Source organism: Haliotis asinina, chromosome 3, assembly GCF_037392515.1.
Source record: "Haliotis asinina isolate JCU_RB_2024 chromosome 3, JCU_Hal_asi_v2, whole genome shotgun sequence".
Lineage (NCBI taxonomy): Eukaryota > Metazoa > Mollusca > Gastropoda > Lepetellida > Haliotidae > Haliotis > Haliotis asinina.
The window spans coordinates 28498045-28519559 of NC_090282.1; the positions used below are offsets into that span (position 1 = coordinate 28498045).

General features: G+C 38.2%; 1 protein-coding gene across 1 annotated transcript in view; it reads right to left on the bottom strand.

Moving 5' to 3' along the window:
- Nucleotides 1-6788: 6788 nt before the first annotated feature.
- LOC137277780 (protein mono-ADP-ribosyltransferase PARP6-like) overlaps nt 6789-21515 on the bottom strand; it is a 58995-nt gene continuing 44268 nt past the window's right edge. The window contains exons 20-23 of the mRNA XM_067809707.1: nt 20629-20683; nt 18987-19071; nt 7321-7426; nt 6789-6869 (exon numbers count right to left, since the gene is read on the bottom strand). Coding sequence (XP_067665808.1) covers nt 7330-7426; nt 18987-19071; nt 20629-20683 — 237 coding nt within the window. The 3' untranslated portion in view covers nt 6789-6869; nt 7321-7329. The remainder of the gene's footprint in view (nt 6870-7320; nt 7427-18986; nt 19072-20628; nt 20684-21515) is intronic.

The window sequence follows — 21515 nt, forward strand, 5'->3', positions numbered from 1 at the left end:
CTTCAGTTTGGATCGAGTCGCAAAACATTGGTACAATACGATGAGATGTAGAGTATTTTACTTTTAATACAAATAACTGCGGGAATTCGGTCATCTGACATAAGACACAGCCTGTTTGGGCATTTGAAATTGAGTGCCAAAACCTTGGAATCAATCATGTAAAAGCCATCTTGAAATGTGTCAGGCAGAACCATAAGTCTAACACGATCATCCTCACATATTAGGTAACCAATTTGGAGATAAGCATCATGAGTTGGCCAATTTCCGGGTGTTATTGAGTATTTGAAGCACGGGATTACACTTGAAACCGATTGCGTCAGCCGTAAAATGAAAAGACTGAATACATGGACCAAAACATGAAAAAGGAGCTTCTGTGTCGCTGGTTATAGTGTGAGTTTACGTGTGTTTGTGGTGAAAATGTTTTTACCACTAACGTCAGCCGGATTCAGCGTCTGTCGTACAGATCGTGCAACAAACATATCCAAGAAAGCCCATGCCAATCTAGAACATGTGGCAAGTCTAGATTCCCACAGTTGAACAAAACGAAGAAAGCCTCTTCGCAAAATGGCGAGAACGTGGGAGGGGACTTACAGAGGCAGAAAAACAGCTTTCTTTCTGAATGCATGTGCTATCAAGAGTGCACGTGTTCTTTGTACTCGTCATGGATTGGACACTTTCGCTTGGGACAGCTATGAGGCTGCTGTGGCACACCTCCGTCAAATATGACAAAGTGGCGTCATGTGGCCTTTTAGAGTATAGAATTATACCACAGGTCTGTATAATCATGTAACTTTCGTATACGATTATACCAATGGTAATATAATGGTTATACCACAATTGAATCCATCCTTTTCAGTTAAAATGCATATCAGTCTGACACTAAGTAAATCATTATTACAGGGATGAATGTTATGGATGTACAGTGAAAGCCCTCTAAACCGGCATGCGTTGAGACCGACAAATATGCCGGTGTAGCGAGAGTGCCAGTTTAGTGAACTTGTCATCCATATCCATCCATCAAAGTCACATATCACATTACCTCTGATATAGGATTATGTGGTAGATGTGGTTATGATGACCAGTAAAAACGCAAAAAGACACAAAAAAGAAGTAACTCATTTATTGAAGAGCACGGACGTAATTATATAATTTATGTACAGTTATCACAGTGTCCAAGCATTTCTTCGATCTTTAACTTTGATTCATAGTTTGTTTCTTTAAAATGGAAACGTTTCTTACAGTTCAAAAACCAGCCATTGTCCAGTTCACCACTGACACCTTTTTGCAAGAACTAGACTATCATAATGGTGAAATGTTAAATCTTTAGTTCATGAAGTGAATTACCTCAGGTTCTCCTTTCAGGAAGCAATCTTTACTAAGGCTAATTTTAACTCCCATTCTTTAACATTGCATGAAGGCTACCTTAGTGATTTACAATCACCTTAGTACTTTGTGAAAGGAGACCCAGGACAATGCATGTATCTAATTCACTTTTGAAAAGCTGAATTACTCCGGGGAACATGAATGTTACAAGAAAGTTATAAAATAATTCCTTTTATCCTCTGTATGATTTGGTTTTGCGGAGTAAGGATTATGCAAGAGGGTTGAACTCTGCAAGACTGGCAATCTGGACAGTTTGTGTGTAGAGGTGGTTGTGTTTCACATCATGGACAAGCATGTACACAGAATTATACAGAAAGGAACTAAGGCAACAAAACCACAGAACTAGCAATACCTGCAAGGTTTCCAGATGAAGAGATATATAATTACCATTACAGACCTTTGAAGTCAGTGTAGCCTTGAATGACCAAAAAATAAAAACTGAGAGACAGTTGAATAAGTATTGCAGACAGTGTACATCTTGAAGTGTTGAGTGAATAATCCAAGTCGACACTCTGTGGTTGACAAGGCTTGTCTGATAGCTATGAGCCTTTTAGTACTACTGGATTAATGGATGGATCAATGTAGCAGAACTGTTGACTACAAATCAAATTCATTGACTTTAAAAATGTCTTTTTGAGAAATGAATTCTACAACTATAGTCAGTGCAAAAGAATATCACTGACTATCCTTGGTGACATATTCCTCTTGGTGGAAAAAGAAATCAGCCGTGTAATTTTTATGAACGGGAAATAAATGTTCTCAAAGAGGAAAAGTAGGTCCTGTGCTAACAGTAGTACCCGCCATACACACAATTTGCCTACAGAGTAACAATTTATAACTAGATGCCACACAGCAGAAAGGCAAGCAGTATCCATTCAGATACTTCTTCTTCCTCTACTTTGGTAAATGCACTTAAAGGTATGTCATCTTTTAAAGAAACTGTTGAAAAAATAGTATTATGAAAACATAACTGCCCTCTAATGGAGGCTGGTTGGTCATATGGGCAATAAAACTGGATGTTGTCTGCAGAGATAACAGCTGGGGTCTGGTTCGTGCCAACAGTCTCTGTATATTTATCTTGTTTGTTTTGTTTGATGCCATGCCCAGGATTATTCTAATAATATGAACAGCAGATTGTCAGTTATAGTTTCCAAGACCAGAACATCCTTGGGCGAGTGAGTGAGTTTATTTTTATGCCACATTCAGCAAACATGGATTCATGGGTTCTTTCAAGCCATACAGACACAGCCTGTAAATACTCATATCTGGACCAGACAATCCAGTGACCAACAGCATGAGTATAGAACTACGCAATTAGGATATAAGGTTAATCAAGTGAGTGAGCCTGACCACCTGATCCTGTTAGTCACCTCTTACGACAAGCATGGGTTACTGAAGACCAATTCTAACTCAGATCGCCAAGGTGTATGTTTCTTTGAACCAGACTTACCTGGTGACACCATGAGAGGCAAACAATTACAACAATGACTGTTCCAGAACATTAGCCTGACTCGACAGTCGATGTCAAGAGGTCATCCACAATACCCTATCATAATATATGATGTCTTTCTTCATTAATGCTTTAGTTTTGTTACATGAAACAGATCAAAGAAGATCAGAGTGTACAAAAATGTCCCTTCATAATTGAATGTTACAATATGTTCTTATAAATGTCACATTTTCAACAGACAAATTAAACCATTGCTATTTCAGGCCAATAAGACATATTCTTTCACAGAAATATATAGAGAATATCTACATACATTATGAACATGGCAAAAATGGAAATCATTAATCAAGAACATTTGCATCTGGGACAATTTACAATACATACACTGAAGCACTGCTTGGAATGTACATGTCACAAAAATATACATCCAATTCTAGAACACATACTTATTCTATAAACACAATGAACAGATAGGGGCCATACTTCAGCATAATAAACACACTTTGCACACATCTTCCTATTTCTGATGGTCTCATTCAAATGCCATTTTAAAACACGAACTTAATCAATTTATCTAAAAAGTTACCCTAAATGTTCAGCTTGATAGACATACCTTTTGCTAATCTTCAGCCTGACAAATAATGGCTGTATAAGAAACATGAAAATGACATGACTCAATATTTCAAAAAAAGCAACAAGATAGGTGAAAAGGTGTAACAAGTATTTGTAAAGTACAAATTAAAACAGTGAGTGAGTGTGTTTAGTTGTACTTAGATTATTAATATTCCAGCAATACCACAACAAAGGACACCAGAAATGGCTACACATATTGTACCCATGTGTGTAATCGAACCTGGGGCTTCTGCATGACGAGCAGATGCTTACCAACTAGGCTACCTCACTGCCTGTCAAACTAGAACAGAGAGAATATGGTCCATTTATACCATGGTGAATCAGTCCATTGTGGGTGGTTGGGTAGCCTAGTGGTTAACATATTTGCTCATCACAACAAAGACATCAAAGACCCAGGTTTGATTCCCCACATGGGTGCAGTGTGTGAAGCCCATTGCTGGAATATTGCAAAAATCTTCATAAAACCATACTCGCTCACTATTATGGAACTCAAAATGATGCACTGCTATGAAGTCATGAGTAGAGGAATGATTTTGACAAAGCTAGAAACAGAATCAAGATGAACAGGCATTCAAACCCACAAATGCAAAAGGGAGGCAACTCTTCACAAGAAATTGCAGCATCTCGGACAACTGAGCCACTTGTTTCCTCCCTTACTTCAGCACCACTATACCTTCATCTGTATACCCAGCACTGCGCTGCTCAAAGAGACTCTGCGATATCTTAAATTTCTTTTCATTTGCAATTACCATCTCTGTCTCCCAAATGGAACATGCAGTTATAGTCCATTTGGCTCAAAAGCATAGGAGGGAGGAGTACACAAACAGCCAGGTGTGTGAGAAAGGATAAATGAAAAGGTAAAGGCAAAGGTAAATGAATCAATGACTTTGTTGGCACTTGTGAACATGCTGGCTACTCCTCTCTTTGCACTCCTCCCTAGTAATAAATGGTGAACTGTGTCAAAACTTTAATGACAGTTTGTTAAAAACTTTTCAACTTTTAGGACAAAAATTCTGCAAACAATTCTCACAGTTGGTCTGATGTTTTGATTATGATCAGTGTTTCATTGAATATTATACATTCATTAGTTTTCAAGTTAGATAGCAATTCATCGGTCCACTTTTGAGTCAAACGGAGTACAAGTGGCAGACAGATCATGGTCACTGAAAGGTCAAGGTTACTTCCATTCTTCACAGGGTATTTGTGAGATTGTGAAATAGACTGACGGCATGCAACATCCAAGTGATCAATAACAAAATACCTTCAACAAGGGTGGTCAAATAACTATAATATATTCATTCTTGCACACACCGTTTGCTTCATCCCGTCTGATCATAGCAGACTGTATGATGATCTTAACAAGTAATATTCAAATGCCATGCCTGTGCTTCAATATGTAACATTTTGTAAATTTGAGCATATTATGGTGAATATAATACATCTGAAGGTGCGAGTTCAGGAACTGAAACCGTGGTCTCTTCATGAAAAAAACATGCAGCATTATGCATTAAAAGAAAAACATAAACCACTTCAACAATTGCTGATGATCAGAGGCTATGATTCATTATGGATGGAGGCTTATTAAACAAGTTGATGTACAAGAACACAGAAATTCCTCATTTGCACATCTAATCAATGATGGCATCACTGAAGAGTCAGCTAAAACCGAATGTACCATATGCATTATTACAGCAATATAGCAAACATAACTGGAGAAGTTAAGTTCACTTGTTTTAGACAATGATATTTTGTAACAAATATTTGGGATTACACATTTTCAATTAAGTACAAATTCTAGTACTTGTTTGTGTTGAGTACCATCCAATTTGAACCCACACCCTTAGTGTCAGGTACTTAATCTGTCAGTCGTCTAACCCTCGCCTTAGCCATAGTGGCTTCCACAAAAATGGAAGTCAGACAAGTGGTAGCCGAGACCATGGACTTTGTGTACCCCTGATATTCTGGTTTTGAAATCTCAAAAAAGGTACAAACAGCAACCAAATGAAGCCTCATATACACTGAGGGCATGGTTTCGTTAACATGGTGATGTAGTTACACGACCCTATATGATCTACAGCTGTACACTGTACTGAACCCTATAACCTCTATTTGGCTTAGCCCAGCTCTGCTGATGCTAGACTGTTAAGTAGTTTTCATTGCGGCGCGAAAGCTCTCAATCCATTCTACATATGCATGGTGTTAACAGGTCCATAACACTTCACTTTGATCTCATCATAGAGAGCTATAATTGCTCAGTGATAGTAGTAACATACTGTCCTACAGTCAAGCCATCATTACAAGGCCATGCTGGGCTACTAAATCAGGTACATCCAATACTTTAACTGCCTAATCAGATCTATTGACGGGGCTCTAGAGACAGAGATGGACATAAGGATAATGCTTTGGTGCTGATGCTGGTCCTTTTATGAAGTGTCTATGGCATCTGTACCAAAACATTGCACTGAAAACAACAAAGAAGTTGAAATCCAAGAGCCAGCCCTTCATTGCCATTAGGGACTCATATATCTATGCAATTCAGTGGTCAATATACATCTGGTCATCACCATGCACAAAGCAATCATTGTCTGATAACATTAATACTTTCATCATAAAGGTAAAACTGCTTTGTGCAAGTGATATGATAGCGGTTAAGAGGAAGATTACATAAATCAATCCTCCACACAACCAGTCATATATCATTGTGTGCAGGCATTTTCAAATGTCCCTCGATGATTGTAAGATCATTCTAATTCTCACATCTTGGAGCAAAACAATAAAAGCGTCAACAACAAAACTGCAGCACTGAGCTCTGAGCAGAGAATTGTGGTGAAGATTTCTTCACTGCCAACGTGTTGCTATACTGATGATGATCAACAGTCTCCCATATGTACACGGAGGATGCATATGTTAAGTAACTCCCTATGTTCCATGTCAAGTCTTAAATACATCACACACAAATCAGGAACGGATGACAGTTCAACAGTTCAGCTGAACAGCCTGTCCTCTGAGTAGAGTGGTAATTCAAGCAGATCACTTAAACCATCAACCTGATGTTCAAATCAGTTGAATTACATCAAACCATAAAAGTGGCATCCCTGAAATGGTTGTCTTTTCTTGGTTGAAAAACAGTACAGTTTAGTATTCAATGAAATGTCAGACGATATTTTCCACATGTCTTCATCACTGCCACTGTAAGGTAACTGAGTTAAGACAGTACCATGTATTCCTTCAGAGCAGTTTCTACCAATATTATGCACGCTTCTTGCTGAACCAACTCCATGATGCAACCAGTGGGTGTTAATGATTATGTCCATTAGTTATGATGGTTGTCATGTTCTGTCTTCAATGTTCAACACTCTGGAAAGATCTAGAACTGCCAGTTTCATGCGCAAGGAAACTAGTCCTGTTTGAGAAAAAAGTCAAACTTTCAATCTCTCATCCTCCAATGTTCCAATCAGTCTTCAAGAATAATTTTGAAACTACAACAATAAAAAGTGGTGAAGTGTTTGCCTGGCTCTCAGAAGCTTTACACAAATTTATCGACAAAAAACATCAAATTTCTGTATTTTGAGCAACAAATTGGACTGCGAAATTTGTGTTATAAAAGCATAAGATTTTTAACCATTCACAAGTGGGTGTTTTTATTTGTGTGTCTGAAGTTTCATTGGAATTTCACTTCATTCTGAAACATGTATGAATTTGAATGAACCTTGCATACACAATAGAATCAATTATTAATGCTGAATAAATAACAAATACCATTTCAGTATACTGCAGTTGTTTTTTCAAAAACAAGTAGTGTTGAGTAAGTGAACAAGTGAGTATTAAGTGGAACTGTGTAGAGATTTATTCACCTGTTGGCACTAGACATTCCTGTATGCAACAGCCCGCATAATTTCCTGTTTATATTTATCCTTCTGTGTGTTGATAGTGTTGTCTCCAACTTGACCATCTTCATACCTGTAATAAATACACACTACATACAATTGTGGCTTTTAGGCAACTTATATCAGAACTAATTAACAACTGTATTTCACTCTGAAAAAAGAAAAAGAAATGCAAGAGGATTATCAGATGTATTATTTTATGCATTATAAATAATCAACAGATCATTATACTATAGATTGTTCAAACCCACACGGGTCACTTACACCCATGGTTCATCCTGGCACAAATGGAACAACTGAGTATAGGGGTGAAGGTTATCTGTTCTCAATGTTGTATGCACTGCTAGAATAGGACTTTGGTTGTACTGTCAGTATACGATGAGTGATATTTCATGAAATCATTTCCATTATACTTAATGGTGCTCGTTCTGATTAGATATGACATAGTACATATCTAACTTACTCAATGATATGTACTTAGGTGAGCGAAATCAATGGAATGGACACATATTTGAAAGCAGTGGGTAATGGAAAATGAAATACCCATTCAACATTTATAATACCCGCTCCATAAAAATACAGTGAGTACAGTACCCCTATGAGGTAAATTTTATCTCGAGCTCCGGTATAGTCTTGAATAATGATGGCAATATGTAGGAAAACTGACTAAGGCCAAGCCGTGTTGCTTGTCTGCAATAGGCTGAAGGAGTTGCCATGTTGACCATCTGTCAGTCATGGAATTAGTTCACTTTTCACAAGCTGTACAATTGGGATGAATGTCCCATGAAACCCAATATTTCATATCCCATCATTGCATTTTTGTGTTTCATCCACTTTTCTGCATATTTTGGACATACTTTATTACAAATCACCATCACTGAATGCAGATATGACAATCCATTTAGGGTACGTTTGTATGAATAGCAACAAAACTGTCAGATATTTCAAATTTTCTACTTTTGCATTTCTTTCTTTGCTGAGTATACATACACAATATACAGAAAGACTGCTCATATATGATTATCAGAAATATGTCCAAGGTTAATCACATTTATCACAAATATTAAAGATACATCAGATAATAACCTGTCAATTTTGTTAAGAATGATAGGTCACAATGACTTAATTAGATGTCAAACACTATAATGTTCTTAGCATACTTATAGATTGTCAGGTGAGTGGTTCCATACCATGAACATGTATAAGCAATATTAATCATACTGTGACAAGACAGTATTTAAATATTTCATAGTATGATATGGAAAAAACATTTAGAAAATACTGTCACCAAATCATGTCATTTTACAAAAAAAATCAATACATGAGTAATAAATTCTGTCGATAAGCTTCACAGAACACAAATGAATATTCTGTTTGCATGAATTACTGCCCCATTCATCATAGTGCCAAATGGTTTGCAGGATTTGTCATAATAATCATCCATACCACAGGAAAGTCATTATCTTAAGTTCTTAGGAACTTTGTAAATTGATATTCTTCCAGAAAACCCTGCATCAATAAAGGGGATTAAAGATAGTTCCTGATAAATGACCTCATTTGCATATTTATCAGATCCTGATACAACGTTTGTCAGAGTGGTTTTCTACATTGATACCACTGCTGTAAGATAAATTACAGTATTGATCAACCTGCCAAGGAATAATGCATATCACATGTACTTATTATTTTTCTTGTTGATCCATTTATTCTCTGTAAAGTGTGTTTGGTGCCTGAAGGTGCCTGAAGAAATCTGAGACAGCATCTGAGGTACCATTTATCAGTAAGATGATCTCAATTATCTAAAGTGTCTATGTGTCAGCATGCTATTTTGATCTCAAACTGAAAGTAGATATTTATTCAATTCACTCATTATAACAGTCACCTTCAAATACTGACACCTCTGACATGGGAGGAGAGCGCTGCAAACAGATGTTCCTTGTCCACTAATGACCATTTTTATATCAACGTGAAATCCCTTCTTCCACTCAGGTGATAAATGCAATATCAAACCCACTGCAATGCATTGTTCAAGGAAATCTCTTTCATCTCTATAAATGTGTGAGTATGGTTTTACCCCATTTATAATAGGCAATGTTTCAGCAATATCATAGTGGGGGACAGCATCAATGGACTTCTTATATTTTACCAATGTGGGGAATTGAACCTGGGTGTTTGGTGTGATAAGCAAATGTTCTAACCGATACGCCACCCTACTGATTAAGTTTTGTCTCTAAAACCTGTTCATAAGTTTCTCTTTCCTTTAAATGAAATTTCACTGCTGTCAGATTCACCATATAAATATATGCAGTTTACCCCATAGACCACACAATACTGATGGGCGATAGGGTAGCGTAGTGGTTAAAGTGTTGGATCCAGGTTCAATTCCCCACATTGGTACAGTGTTGTTCACCTATCATTGGTTCTGATATTGATGCAATATTGCGGCCATACTCACTCACACAATCTTGAGAGATAAAAATGAAATGAATGGAATGAATCCCTGAAAAAAGCTGATGACACCAGGTGTTTTCTGACAATTAATTGTACAATCTGTGTTCAGTGTAATCCGAGTAATTTTGAGTAATTTCAGCTTGCTTTAAGTTGACCAAATTTCATACATATGGAAGTGAGAAACCATTGTGCGATAACTGGTATGAAACACATGAGAGTAATTTTCAGGTCTGTGACTAGCTGGGTTAACTTGGATTTGTGTTTAATGCCACACTCAGCAATATTCCAGGCATAAGGCGTCAGTGTGTAAATAATTGTGTTTGGGTCAGACAATCCTGTGATCAACACCGTCAATCTACATAACTGGGAGACGATGATGTGTCAACAAAGACAGCGAACCTGACACCCAATCTCGTTAGTCAGCATTTACGACTAGCATGGGCCATAATCAGCTGCTCCATGTGATAGCTCAAGGTCAGATTTCAACAGACTACTTTAAAAATTGTTATTTGTTTACAAGTTAGTCATACATTTGGTCAAATCCACTTGTGTCTGTGTCAAAGCTTGATGGATTTAGAATGTTAATAAATGAACTTCCTCCATCCTTTCTACTCTTCTTTATCACCTTCCATAATAATCCACAATTAAGACAGAAACACTTGTCTGGAGAGTCACAGAGGGTGTGAGTAATATGCAGGAAGTAGGTGGACGTCACAAATGACCATTGTTTTATGTCCTACAGCGTAACAGAGTTTGTGCAGTTTGTGTGTGTAAGATCACTACTCAAATGTTTGTCATATTAACCATTTACATTATGAATTATTTTGCAAATTATCTCATAATCTAATTGGATATTCATACATTGATATTTTATCTTATGCTTAATATATGAGCATCCCAGTTAAGTGTTAATGCATTACATTCCAAGATGGAATGTATTTCATGTCAGCCAAATTGTCAAGGTACAGCATGATAAGTATTAGATGAATCAGCGCAGTGAACATGTTTGTGACAAGCAGGAGAGGCAAGTAATCTGGACGAATACACTTGGTTGCTACAGGTAGATTGGTATTTAAGCACGTGCAATACATGCTGATCGTTGCGTAAAATCAATACCGCTACTGTTTAACACGTGTCTCGTAGAGCGATTTAGTTCAGCAAAACACCATCACGACATGATTCACACGAGGAAATTGAACTTTTCAATATTTAGATGACAACCTGTTTCCCCCTCTTTCAAATGGAATGTTCTGGAGGTCATTCCAATATATGCAAATTGGGGTCATTTGTCAGGTCATGGCTCATCTAATACTTGTCAAGCAGTAGGTCACAATACTATGAAAATAACAGTGCCTCAAAGAAACACACTACTGATCAGCAGTTCATGCCTCTTACCAAGTAATACATTCCACAAAACTAGTCTCAGAGACTTCTGTGAAGAATCATGCACTCTATGACTGCAATTATTTTTCTTGAACCAATCCATCAGATCATAAAAATTGACAAAACTATATAACATTTGAGCTTAGGTTCAGAAGAAATATGGATCAACTTGATAACCCAGTTTACATGCACTCTTGACACTAGGGTATTGAGAGATGGGGGGAGCCTCAATAAAACAGGTGATCTGACTGACTTACATTAACACAGTGAGGAAACTAGCACACAGCTCTGTTAATTCTCAGCATTCCTGATTAATTCCACAGCGCGGGGTCTTAATAACAGCTGTCCTCATGCTACGATGTGAGTCGGGAAGTGGGGGAAGATAGCGTGTTATTAGAATCCGGATAAAGACGATCCATATGAGGATGTTCCTGTCACACTTCCAGTAATAACAGTCTTGAAAAAGACTTCCCAGTTGTGATGCAGGATGATTGTATAAGACACTAAGCTGAACAAACGACCAGTGTTCGACCAGGAGGGTTGTTCAATGTGGGCACACTGAGAATAGGAACAGGCATACCAAAGAAAACTTTCCCAATTTGCAGAAAAATTCAGTAATGTCCACATTTATCTTGGAAATAGGAAAAAAACACATTATCTTGCTACTGAAACAGTAAAAACAGCAATGAAAGAATACGAAACTGCAACATTTGTATATCAGCAAACTTTCACCTCTACTGCACATGCGCATTACGATCTTTGCTTCTTTCAAATTTCCAAGCAACCATGAATTACCAGGCCAACAAATATGTTGAAGTAATTGCTGTCAATCATTTTATATGAATGGAACGTAAACTAAACAAGCATGCACACAAGCATGATGATGATAAATGCCAAATAAAACAACAGAATACTTTGAAAACGGAATGTAAGTTTTGTCCAAGGTGGAAAATGTGAACCTGCATTTTAAGACTTCCTCTGTGCACATGCGCAAAGTCAAAGTTGCAGGCTCTTTATCCAGTTTCAGAGATATAAAGTTACAGTTTTTATTTAAAAGTTACTGCTTTACTGTTTCAGTAGTAAGGTATTATGTTTATGTTGCTATTTCCCAGCATTGTAAACTCCACGAAATTCCAGTCAGACCACTGGTATGGTAACTCTCAAAAGTTACAAGACGGGTTGGAAAGTTGCCAGTCCAGAATTTTCACGATTAAGAAAAATAATAAGAGGTAAATGAGTGCAGGGAAACTTCTTCATGTTTTCAAATCTGTTTCAGTCAAGATTTAAGTTATTATACTCAAAGTCAGGTTCGTGCAAGACCATCGAACGTGCAACTTTGTAAAACTAACTGTCTGGTCGCAAAACAGACCATCCTGGACGGTCGGGCATGGCAGTTTGCAATGCTGTATTTCTGTGATTAATGTTTTCAGCACAGAGGGAAAGTTTTCTTTGGTAGGTCTGAGGAAGCAAAGAAGAGCATTCCTTCCTATCGCCATAAATTCTACTAACACAGATGAAGTGACTATGTGTGCTGTCATGAGGACAGTAGTAGAATTATAGTTATATCAATCCTGAATCATGACAGTATAATGTCAAACAGGGGCTTCACTTTCAGACTGCCATTGTACACTTTGTATATTGGTCACTACTGCATGAAACACTTAATTCGCTAAATAAAGATTATGTATGTTAACTGCGACCATTAACACAATTTCACTATAAACAGATCCACGTCCTTGCTATCACGTATCAAATGGATAGTGGGTATGCTTAGGAGTAATAACATTCACTCATCAAGCTGAAAAGCTTGGGTCAATTCCCCACATTGGTGCAGTGTGTGAAGTCCATTTCTGGTGTTCAATGCCATGATATTGCTGGAATATTGGTAAAATTGGCATAAAACTAAACTCACTCACTCACTTAATAAAAATCTCAGGTGATCCCTTCATGTCATGTCACCACAACCTTTCACCTGACAAGTCAGAGTATCACTCACCAGACTGTGAAAGTTCAGAGTCACAAAATGTTTCCTAATCATGAAAGCTCAAAGAAGTTACCATTTGTATTTATACACAGGCAGGTATAGTAAAGAATCAGTGTCTGTTTCTCACTTCAATGGGAAACATCTGAAAGGTTAGAGAATATTCCTGGCAATCTATTACACATTCTAGAACTTTATCAAAATAGTTTTCAAAGTATTCTGAATTAGTTTGTACTGGAAGCCGACTGTTTTAAACCAGTGTGGCAAAGCGAGAGAAAGCTGCTATCTGATTGGTTAACATAAATTTCTTCTTCATTTCACAGGGTCAGTAAAGATTTTCAAACCGTATTTCTGACATGACCCCTAATGGATGTCCCTAGGTTCTTGTGTTAGCAATGACTAGCATCTGAGGTTAAAAAGATTGGCATAAACCATTCTTCAAATCGTGTGCTGCTTGGAAAAGAAAAATTAAAATGGAATGCAACTTTTTGGACTGTATTTATTATGCAGCCTTTGGGTTAAGTTGTCAGCCTTCTGGATTCTACTCTAAAATCATGACATGTTACATTGCCTCTGGCTTTTTTATTCCACATCAAAATTATGAAATTTTGATTTCAGAATCATGTTTTTTACCTGGTTGAAGGTCAAAAGTACATAACTGCTCAGCAAACTATTGTCTAACACTTCCCATAGAAGAAGAACCCTACTTGAGATAATATTCCAATATCGACCCAATGCTACGGGGCTATTTTCACATTCAACAGATCAAAGACTCCATGCTAACAGTGAAAGAAATCTAATTCATCACAAATGTATCATCAATACTTTGAAAGAAACTACAACATAAATGTAATCAGCAGCACAATAATGACAGTCAAAAAACAAAATGAATTTAAAAATTGACAAGTAATTGTTCTGAAAAGAACGTTAATGAAATCAGCAATTATGTATGCGTGTTCCACATACTCCACATTTGAGATCAACCAATTGAAGCTTTGTAATCTTAGCGAAGGACAGAAGGAAAGGACGTCTGTCTGTGTAACAAGCTTGTAATGAAGCTAATGAGACGGTGCTCACCAGTGAGAGTCAGACAGTCTATGTAGTACAAGAAGACTCTCCCAAAACAGTATGCGACCTTTTGTTTGCTGGCATATCAGGAAAAGAAAGCTCAGCAGATATACCTGGTTAGTCATGTTTGATTAACACAGGATCACTCTAGGTTACAGCTGCTGGCTAGATGAGCTGTCTACCAAAGCCACTAGTCCCCAACTAATGAAGAAGTTTATGAAGTGGCCATAAATAGAAAGTAGTGACCCTCTCCACGAGGTATCATTGGATCCACTGATGCAGCAGTGTTAAACACGGGTTTTGCAGGGACACAGACAGTTTGATGATAAGGTCAAGTAACTGATCACTACTGATTAAATTAAGGCAACAAATAGGGTTTGACACACATTTCAGTATTTGCTGAAGCAGTAATCAGAAGAGCTTGGAAAATTGTTTCCCCTCTGAGACTTGTGAGCTTTTTTCACATCTTAGTTATTCCTTCAAGAATAATGACAGAGTACCTTTTATGCGAGTTTTATCTCTTTCCTAAAGCTAATAAACACTGACATAATTTTCATTTCTATTTCTGACCCTGGGTAACAAACACAAGCAATCAGGGTTTATGGAACTAGGCTGAAGGTACACCTGACCTTATTCAAATGCTCGAAGTTTCTTTAAACACAGCCATGGATATGTTCATCCTTTTGCACATAAATCTGGCATCGATGAGCTGTCTTTGAAATGGGTCAACTGGTTTTCCCCTAAACGTCGAACGTCTCAGTTTTGTATGATTAAAACTAGGAATCACCATCATCATCATCATCATCATCATCATCATCATCATCATCATCATGAAACCTGTTAAACACTGCCATTTTGGACAGGAATTTGTTATTCATGTGGAAAATTTGCTCTAAAAAAGAATATTCTGTAGCAATAAACTGTCAACCATCAGAATCTATGGTGCATCGACAGTTTCTTATAAATAATAGATTACAGACAAAATGACAAAAATAATTCCAAAAAAGTTATTCTTTCTTTTTCAAGATCCCACTTGTACCTGACATGAAAAGTCAATTATCATTTCATCATAAGCATTAGTGTTCATCATTCCATTTACTTAAGAAATAAGAATTTTGAAGTGATAAGGAAGTGATGCACCATACCTAACCACCAACAACATTGCCTGCACAAGCACAGTCCCCTTGGGGATAACAGCCATGAAAGCTATGAATAAACTGAAATTAACTGTCAACTGAAAAAATTGCATTCTTAAGATTTCATCCTGTGATGACAACTGGTTGGCATTTATTGCCCTTAAGTTTCAATAAGAGACTATTTCAGTCTTTTGTCAAAGATGGCGTCAGAAATATCTGACAGTCCTATAAATACACTCAGACGTTAGCTTCTGCTAACCAAAAACAAACTAAATCTTCCTTCTACCTGTCTGTAACGCTGTTCAAAGCCTTCAACTGAACAATACAGTGATTTATTTGGGGATACAGTTGACAAGCGAGTGAATCAGTCACTAAATGAGTGCATGGGTGAGTGGGTGGATGGGCGAGTGAGTGGGTTGGTGGGTGGATGAGTGAGTGAGTGGGTTGGTAGGTGGATGGGTGAGTGATTGGGTTGGTGAGTGGGTGGATGGGCAAGTGAGTGGGCTGGTAGGTGGGTTGGTAGGTGGATGGGTGAGTGAGTTGGTGAGTGGATGGATGAGTGAGTGGATGGGCAAGTGAGTGGGCTGGTAGGTGGGTTGGTAGGTGGATGGGTGAGTGGGTGGATGGGCGAGGGAGTGGGTTGGTGGGTGGGTTGGTGAGTGGATGGTGAGTGGGTGGATGAGCGAGGGAGTGGGTTGGTGGATGGGCTGGTAGGTGGATGGGTGAGTGGGTGGATGGGCAATGAGTGGGCTGGTGGGTGGGTTGGTGAGTGGATGGGAGAGTGGGTGGATGGGCAATGAGTGGGCTGGTGGGTGGGTTGGTGAGTGGATGGGAGAGTGGTGGATGGGTGAGGGGTGGGTTGGTAGGTGGATGGGTGAGTGGGTGGATGGAATAATGAGTCGGTGAATTTGGGGAGCGGCTGGGTGGGTGAGTCGAATGGGTCAATGGGTGGGTCAATGTGTGGATGAATGGATGGGTGAGCGAGTGGATGGGGTGGTGACTGGGTGGGTAGATGAGTGAATGGGTGGGTAGATGGGTGAGTGGGTGGTTCTGTGAGTGGTTGGATGGGTTAGTGGATGGGTGACCTTGTAACATATTCAATAGACTAATTGCTAGAAACACAGCACCATAATATTTGAAGTGCCAATGATTTTCTGAGCAGAGTTATAAATAGTATATAAATGTGATTTACTGCTCCATAATCTTCATCAACATACATTTTGTATGACCAATTACTTTTAATCTCCATTACAGTGACAAATAGCTGTAATGAAATCTAACACATTTAGCAAAAACAAACACCAAGCAAAGACAGCAATGAAACTGGAAACTCACCTGAATGGTCATTTAAAAATATGTACCCATTTTGGTGGTCATATGCATGGGATAAGGAACATATTCTAAAATATCATGTCAACATGAGCTTAGATTTGTATGAAATTGCTTCAGAAGATCATCGTAGTTACAATCAGAGAACCTAACTTACACATAAACAGTGAATGCTTCACAGCAAACACTTTACAGTGACCACTCAACATTGGACAGTCAACAGTGAACAGAGTGTTCAACAGCACAACTTGGCCTCCTTCAAACAAGACTTCAGTAACATGTGTTATCCATAGGGATGCCTGCCATGTGTCATTAGCCTCTCAGTAACTGACCCAAAAACTATGTAGAGGCTTTTCTCACATGAGTACAAATAGGTTAGAGAATATTTATGTGTTTTGATGTCAAATGATTTGGTTTTTACTACAAGGATAAATGTTTGTACCTTTGGAATACAAGTACTTATCTAAAGATGATGTTGGGATAGAGCCTCTTGAAACAGATGCTCTATTATTGTACTTGATTACTGACACTGCTGTAACACAGTTCAGATAAGTGTTGTACTGGAATACACCCAATGCTGTTCTGGAGTACACCTAGACGATGAACAGGAATACACCTACTGTTGTGCTGAAGTACAACTAGGTGTTGTACTGGAATACACCTACTGTTGTTCTGGAGTACACCTAGAAGATGAACAGGAATACACCTTCTGTTGTACTGGAGTACACCTAGACAATGAACAGGAATACACCTTCTGTTGTACTGGAGTACACCTAGACAATGAACAGGAATACACCTGTTGTTCTGGAGTATACCTAGACAATGAACAGGAATACACCTTCTGTTGTACTGGAGTACACCTAGACAATGAACAGGAATACACCTGTTGTTCTGGAGTATACCTAGGTGTTGAACAGGAATACACCTACTGCTGTTCTGGAGTACACCTTGGCATTAAACAGGAATATACCAACTGTAGTACTGGAGTACACCTAGATGTTGAACTGGAATAAACCCACTGTTGTACTGAAGTACACCTACCATTGTACTCGAGTATATCTATTTGTTGAACAGGAATACACCTACTGTTGTATTGAAGTACATGTTGGTGTTCAATGGGAATACACCTTTTGTTGTACTAGGGTACACCTAGGTGTTGAACAGGAATACACCTGTTGTACTGAAGTATACCTACTATAGTACTAGAGTACATCTAGGTGTTGAACAGGAATACACCTGTTGTACTGAAGCATACCTACTACAGTACTAGAGTACATCTAGGTGTTACTACCACTGCCATATGGCTGGAATAAGGCTCAGTGCGACATTAAACTAAACTCACTCACTCACTCACTCACTCACTCACTCACTCACTCACTAGGTGTTATACTAAAGTCATTTTGTTTTACTGGAATACACCTACAACAATGTATCGTTGAAAATATCTAAAAAGAAATTCCTGAAAGAAATTGTCTACTTTCATCTTTCTCGCCAATCACTTTATTCATGTAAACATGTATTCCATCTTTATATCTACACAAATTAAATCTTACATTTCCACTTTCATTCTAACTTGCTCAGAGCAACACTAATTTCCAAATGGAAACATCCTCATATCTAAGTGTTATCAGTAATAAGCTAATCCTCTGATGTCATTTGTTCAATGTGAGTGTCTGCTCATATCCTATACACTGTCTATAGGAATGGATAATTTCCATCCATTCTGAACACAAAACCATCAAAAGAGCATTTCTTTAAATCCAGCTACCAATTTCTAGCCATTAAGGCACCAATGTGCAAGTCCCCATAGCATTTCCTTTATATGATACAGTATTCTTCTAACTTGGCCAGACAGGTCCGCTGGGAGCTGTGGCTAGATGCTGCAAGACAGCAGGCAGCAAGGCTTTATTTCATGTGCCAATAACCATTCCTACGAAGATGTCACTGGTAAGTAACAGTGTCATGAAAACCTTTATTTTACCCTGTGTGTGAAATGGATGAGATGAACCATTGTGTGTGATGTATCGCTCTTTTCTATTATCCCATTACCAGCCTGGATATCAAAGACTGGCAGGCCATGTAAGGTGAAGAGATTTTACATTACCATGAAGGAGCTACAAACTAAATGTACAATTATGATCAAGAAACACTATTTCCACAGCCTTCATTACCTCCAGAAACACATCACATGAAAAAAGTATACAAACACACTTCACTAAGTATATTGGCTGAAACCACCCACCCACTCAGTCACTGACTCACTCAAGGAGAGCTGCTGTACTCACACAAAGAAGAATCTTGTGCAAACGTGGTCCATGCTTGGGCACACCCATATGTCATTGTTCTTTTTTAGGTTGGACGAGGTCAACACTGCAATAAGAAAAACCATGTGGCATTAAGACACTGAATCCTGTTGTGTTAGTACATTATATCATTCATTCCAAGTTTTACACCTCACCGTTTGTTATAAGATGTTTCCAAATTCAGAACTTTTTTATTTATCTGTATTCCATTTTTGTGAAAGAAATCCACAACCTCACTGGGAAGCTAAGTGCAAAATGGTAAACTACTGACTGAATGCTGGAAATAAATATAAGTATAGTTGACTATCTAACTCAGTGAGAGTTGGTAAATTTGAAAGAAAAAGAACACATCAAAGGAAAAAAAATACAAGAAAAAACATAAAAGCCAATAAATTCTTGCATCAAATTTTTTGTAGTGTTCAATTCACATCATGTCTGTAGCTCAGAGTACTTTTTGCAAACACGTCCAGGACGTTTGTTTTCTGGGTGTTTCTGGGAAGCCCCCAAATCCAATTCTGCACAATAAATAGTGTACACCTAGGCTTCTCAACTTTCCTGAAGATGAGTCATGGGTTACCTTGTTGTTCTTATTAACAGTATTAATCAGCTATGTACAGGCACACATGGTGTCGGTGTTTAATTATGCTTATGTTCAGATGTTTCTGAACATCTGTTGTTACAGAAATCATCAAACACTCCATCTCACAGTATAGAGTAAATTATGGTTTAGTACCAATAGTCAGTGGAAGTATCAGGAACAACTATATACAAAAGTACTAAGAATTAATTACTGAATTAACTAATATTCCCCATATCTCGAAACATATATGCTGGTAAAATGAGATTCCGAGAATACTCAGATAATAGAGAAGATGGTGCTTGGACATTTTACAAAATGCGACTAATATTTTTTTCTGAAACACAAAGTAAATTCTTTGTTTTTGTTTTTCACATGCAATAAAAATTTCTCAATAACAGAATTATGAGTACTGTGGTACACATATTCTAAAAGCTTTGCAGTCGCTTCTCAAAACCTAAATTTTGAGTAATTATACCATTTCGATACATAAGAAAACCTGTTCTTTAATAGCCCCTTGCATCATGAGAAGAAGAAGAAGAAGAGTGAGTGAGTGAGTGAGTTGAGTTTTACGCCGCACTCAGCAATATTCCAGCTATATGGCGGCGGTCTGTAAATAATCGAGTCTGGACCAGACAATCCAGTGATCAACAACATGAGCATCGACCTGCGCAATTGGGAACCGATGACATGCGTCAACCAAGTCAGCGAGCCTGACCACCCGATCCCGTTAGTCGCCTCTTACGACAAGCTGAGTCGCCTTCTATGGCAAGCATGGGTTGCTGAAGGCCTATTCTACCCCGGGACCTTCACGGGACAGAAGAAGAAGAAGAAGAAGAAGAAGAAGAAGAAGAAGAAGAAGAAGAAGTAATAGTCTGAAAAAATCCTGAGATAACCTCCAAATCTACAGTTTATCCCTTCTATCAACCCCACCAACTTGAACAGAAAGGACCTAACACTAAGTCCTATTAGTTAACATTATGCATTTTTAACTTACTTGACTCACTTGCCCTGAAAGTAGCATGGGTACCTGACATTAATACTAACCTTCACACAGTGCCACACACGTAATGTTGTCACTCATCAGGAAACGTGTCTTGGACTGGAACAGAAATAAGTGCCCTTCATGACATGTTCTCCTAGCATCGTGTCAATGCTGTGACCCACTGACGCCTCTCATGAAGGCTTGAGTGTCATGACTCTGCCACCAACTTCATTGCCCTGTGTCATATTCTAGTGATCCCTTGCATACCAAAGTCGTTTCACTATGACCCATTTAACCCCAGAGTATCGGTGCTAATTCCATTATTGATTAATAAGACAGAAAAAGTAGGTCAACATGTCATCTGGAAGCATCTGAACAGAACTGGAATTAAATCATGAAAATGTGTTTAGTGTCATATACATGTATTACTGTCACTTACCTAGTCTGTCTGTCTGTCTGTCTGTCTGTGCCTAGGGTTTTTTCGGATGTATTAGTGTGTGCTATTAATGAGTGAGTTCAGTTTTACACCCCACTATGCAATATTCCAGCTATATAATGACAGTCTGTAAATAATCATGTTATCAACAATCCAGTGATCAACAACATGAGCATTACTCTATGCAGCTGGGATACGATGACATGCATCAACCAAGTCACCAATCATAACCACCCGATCCTATCTTCTGACAAGCATGGGTTGCTGAAGATCAATTCTAATCCAGATCTTCACTGGTGTCTGGACTTATATCAGATATGTTGTGCTCACCAAAGGAAAAACCCTGAACAAGCTAAACACGCACACCCAAAGCATATACATTATACTGACCTGCGGAAGAGTCAGGACAAAAGCAAGTACTATCTTGGTGCAACACATCCAGGAACCATTTAAGCAAACTTCTGTATTTAAGACAGACACACTATCCAATAGATAACTGTACTCATGGTTATG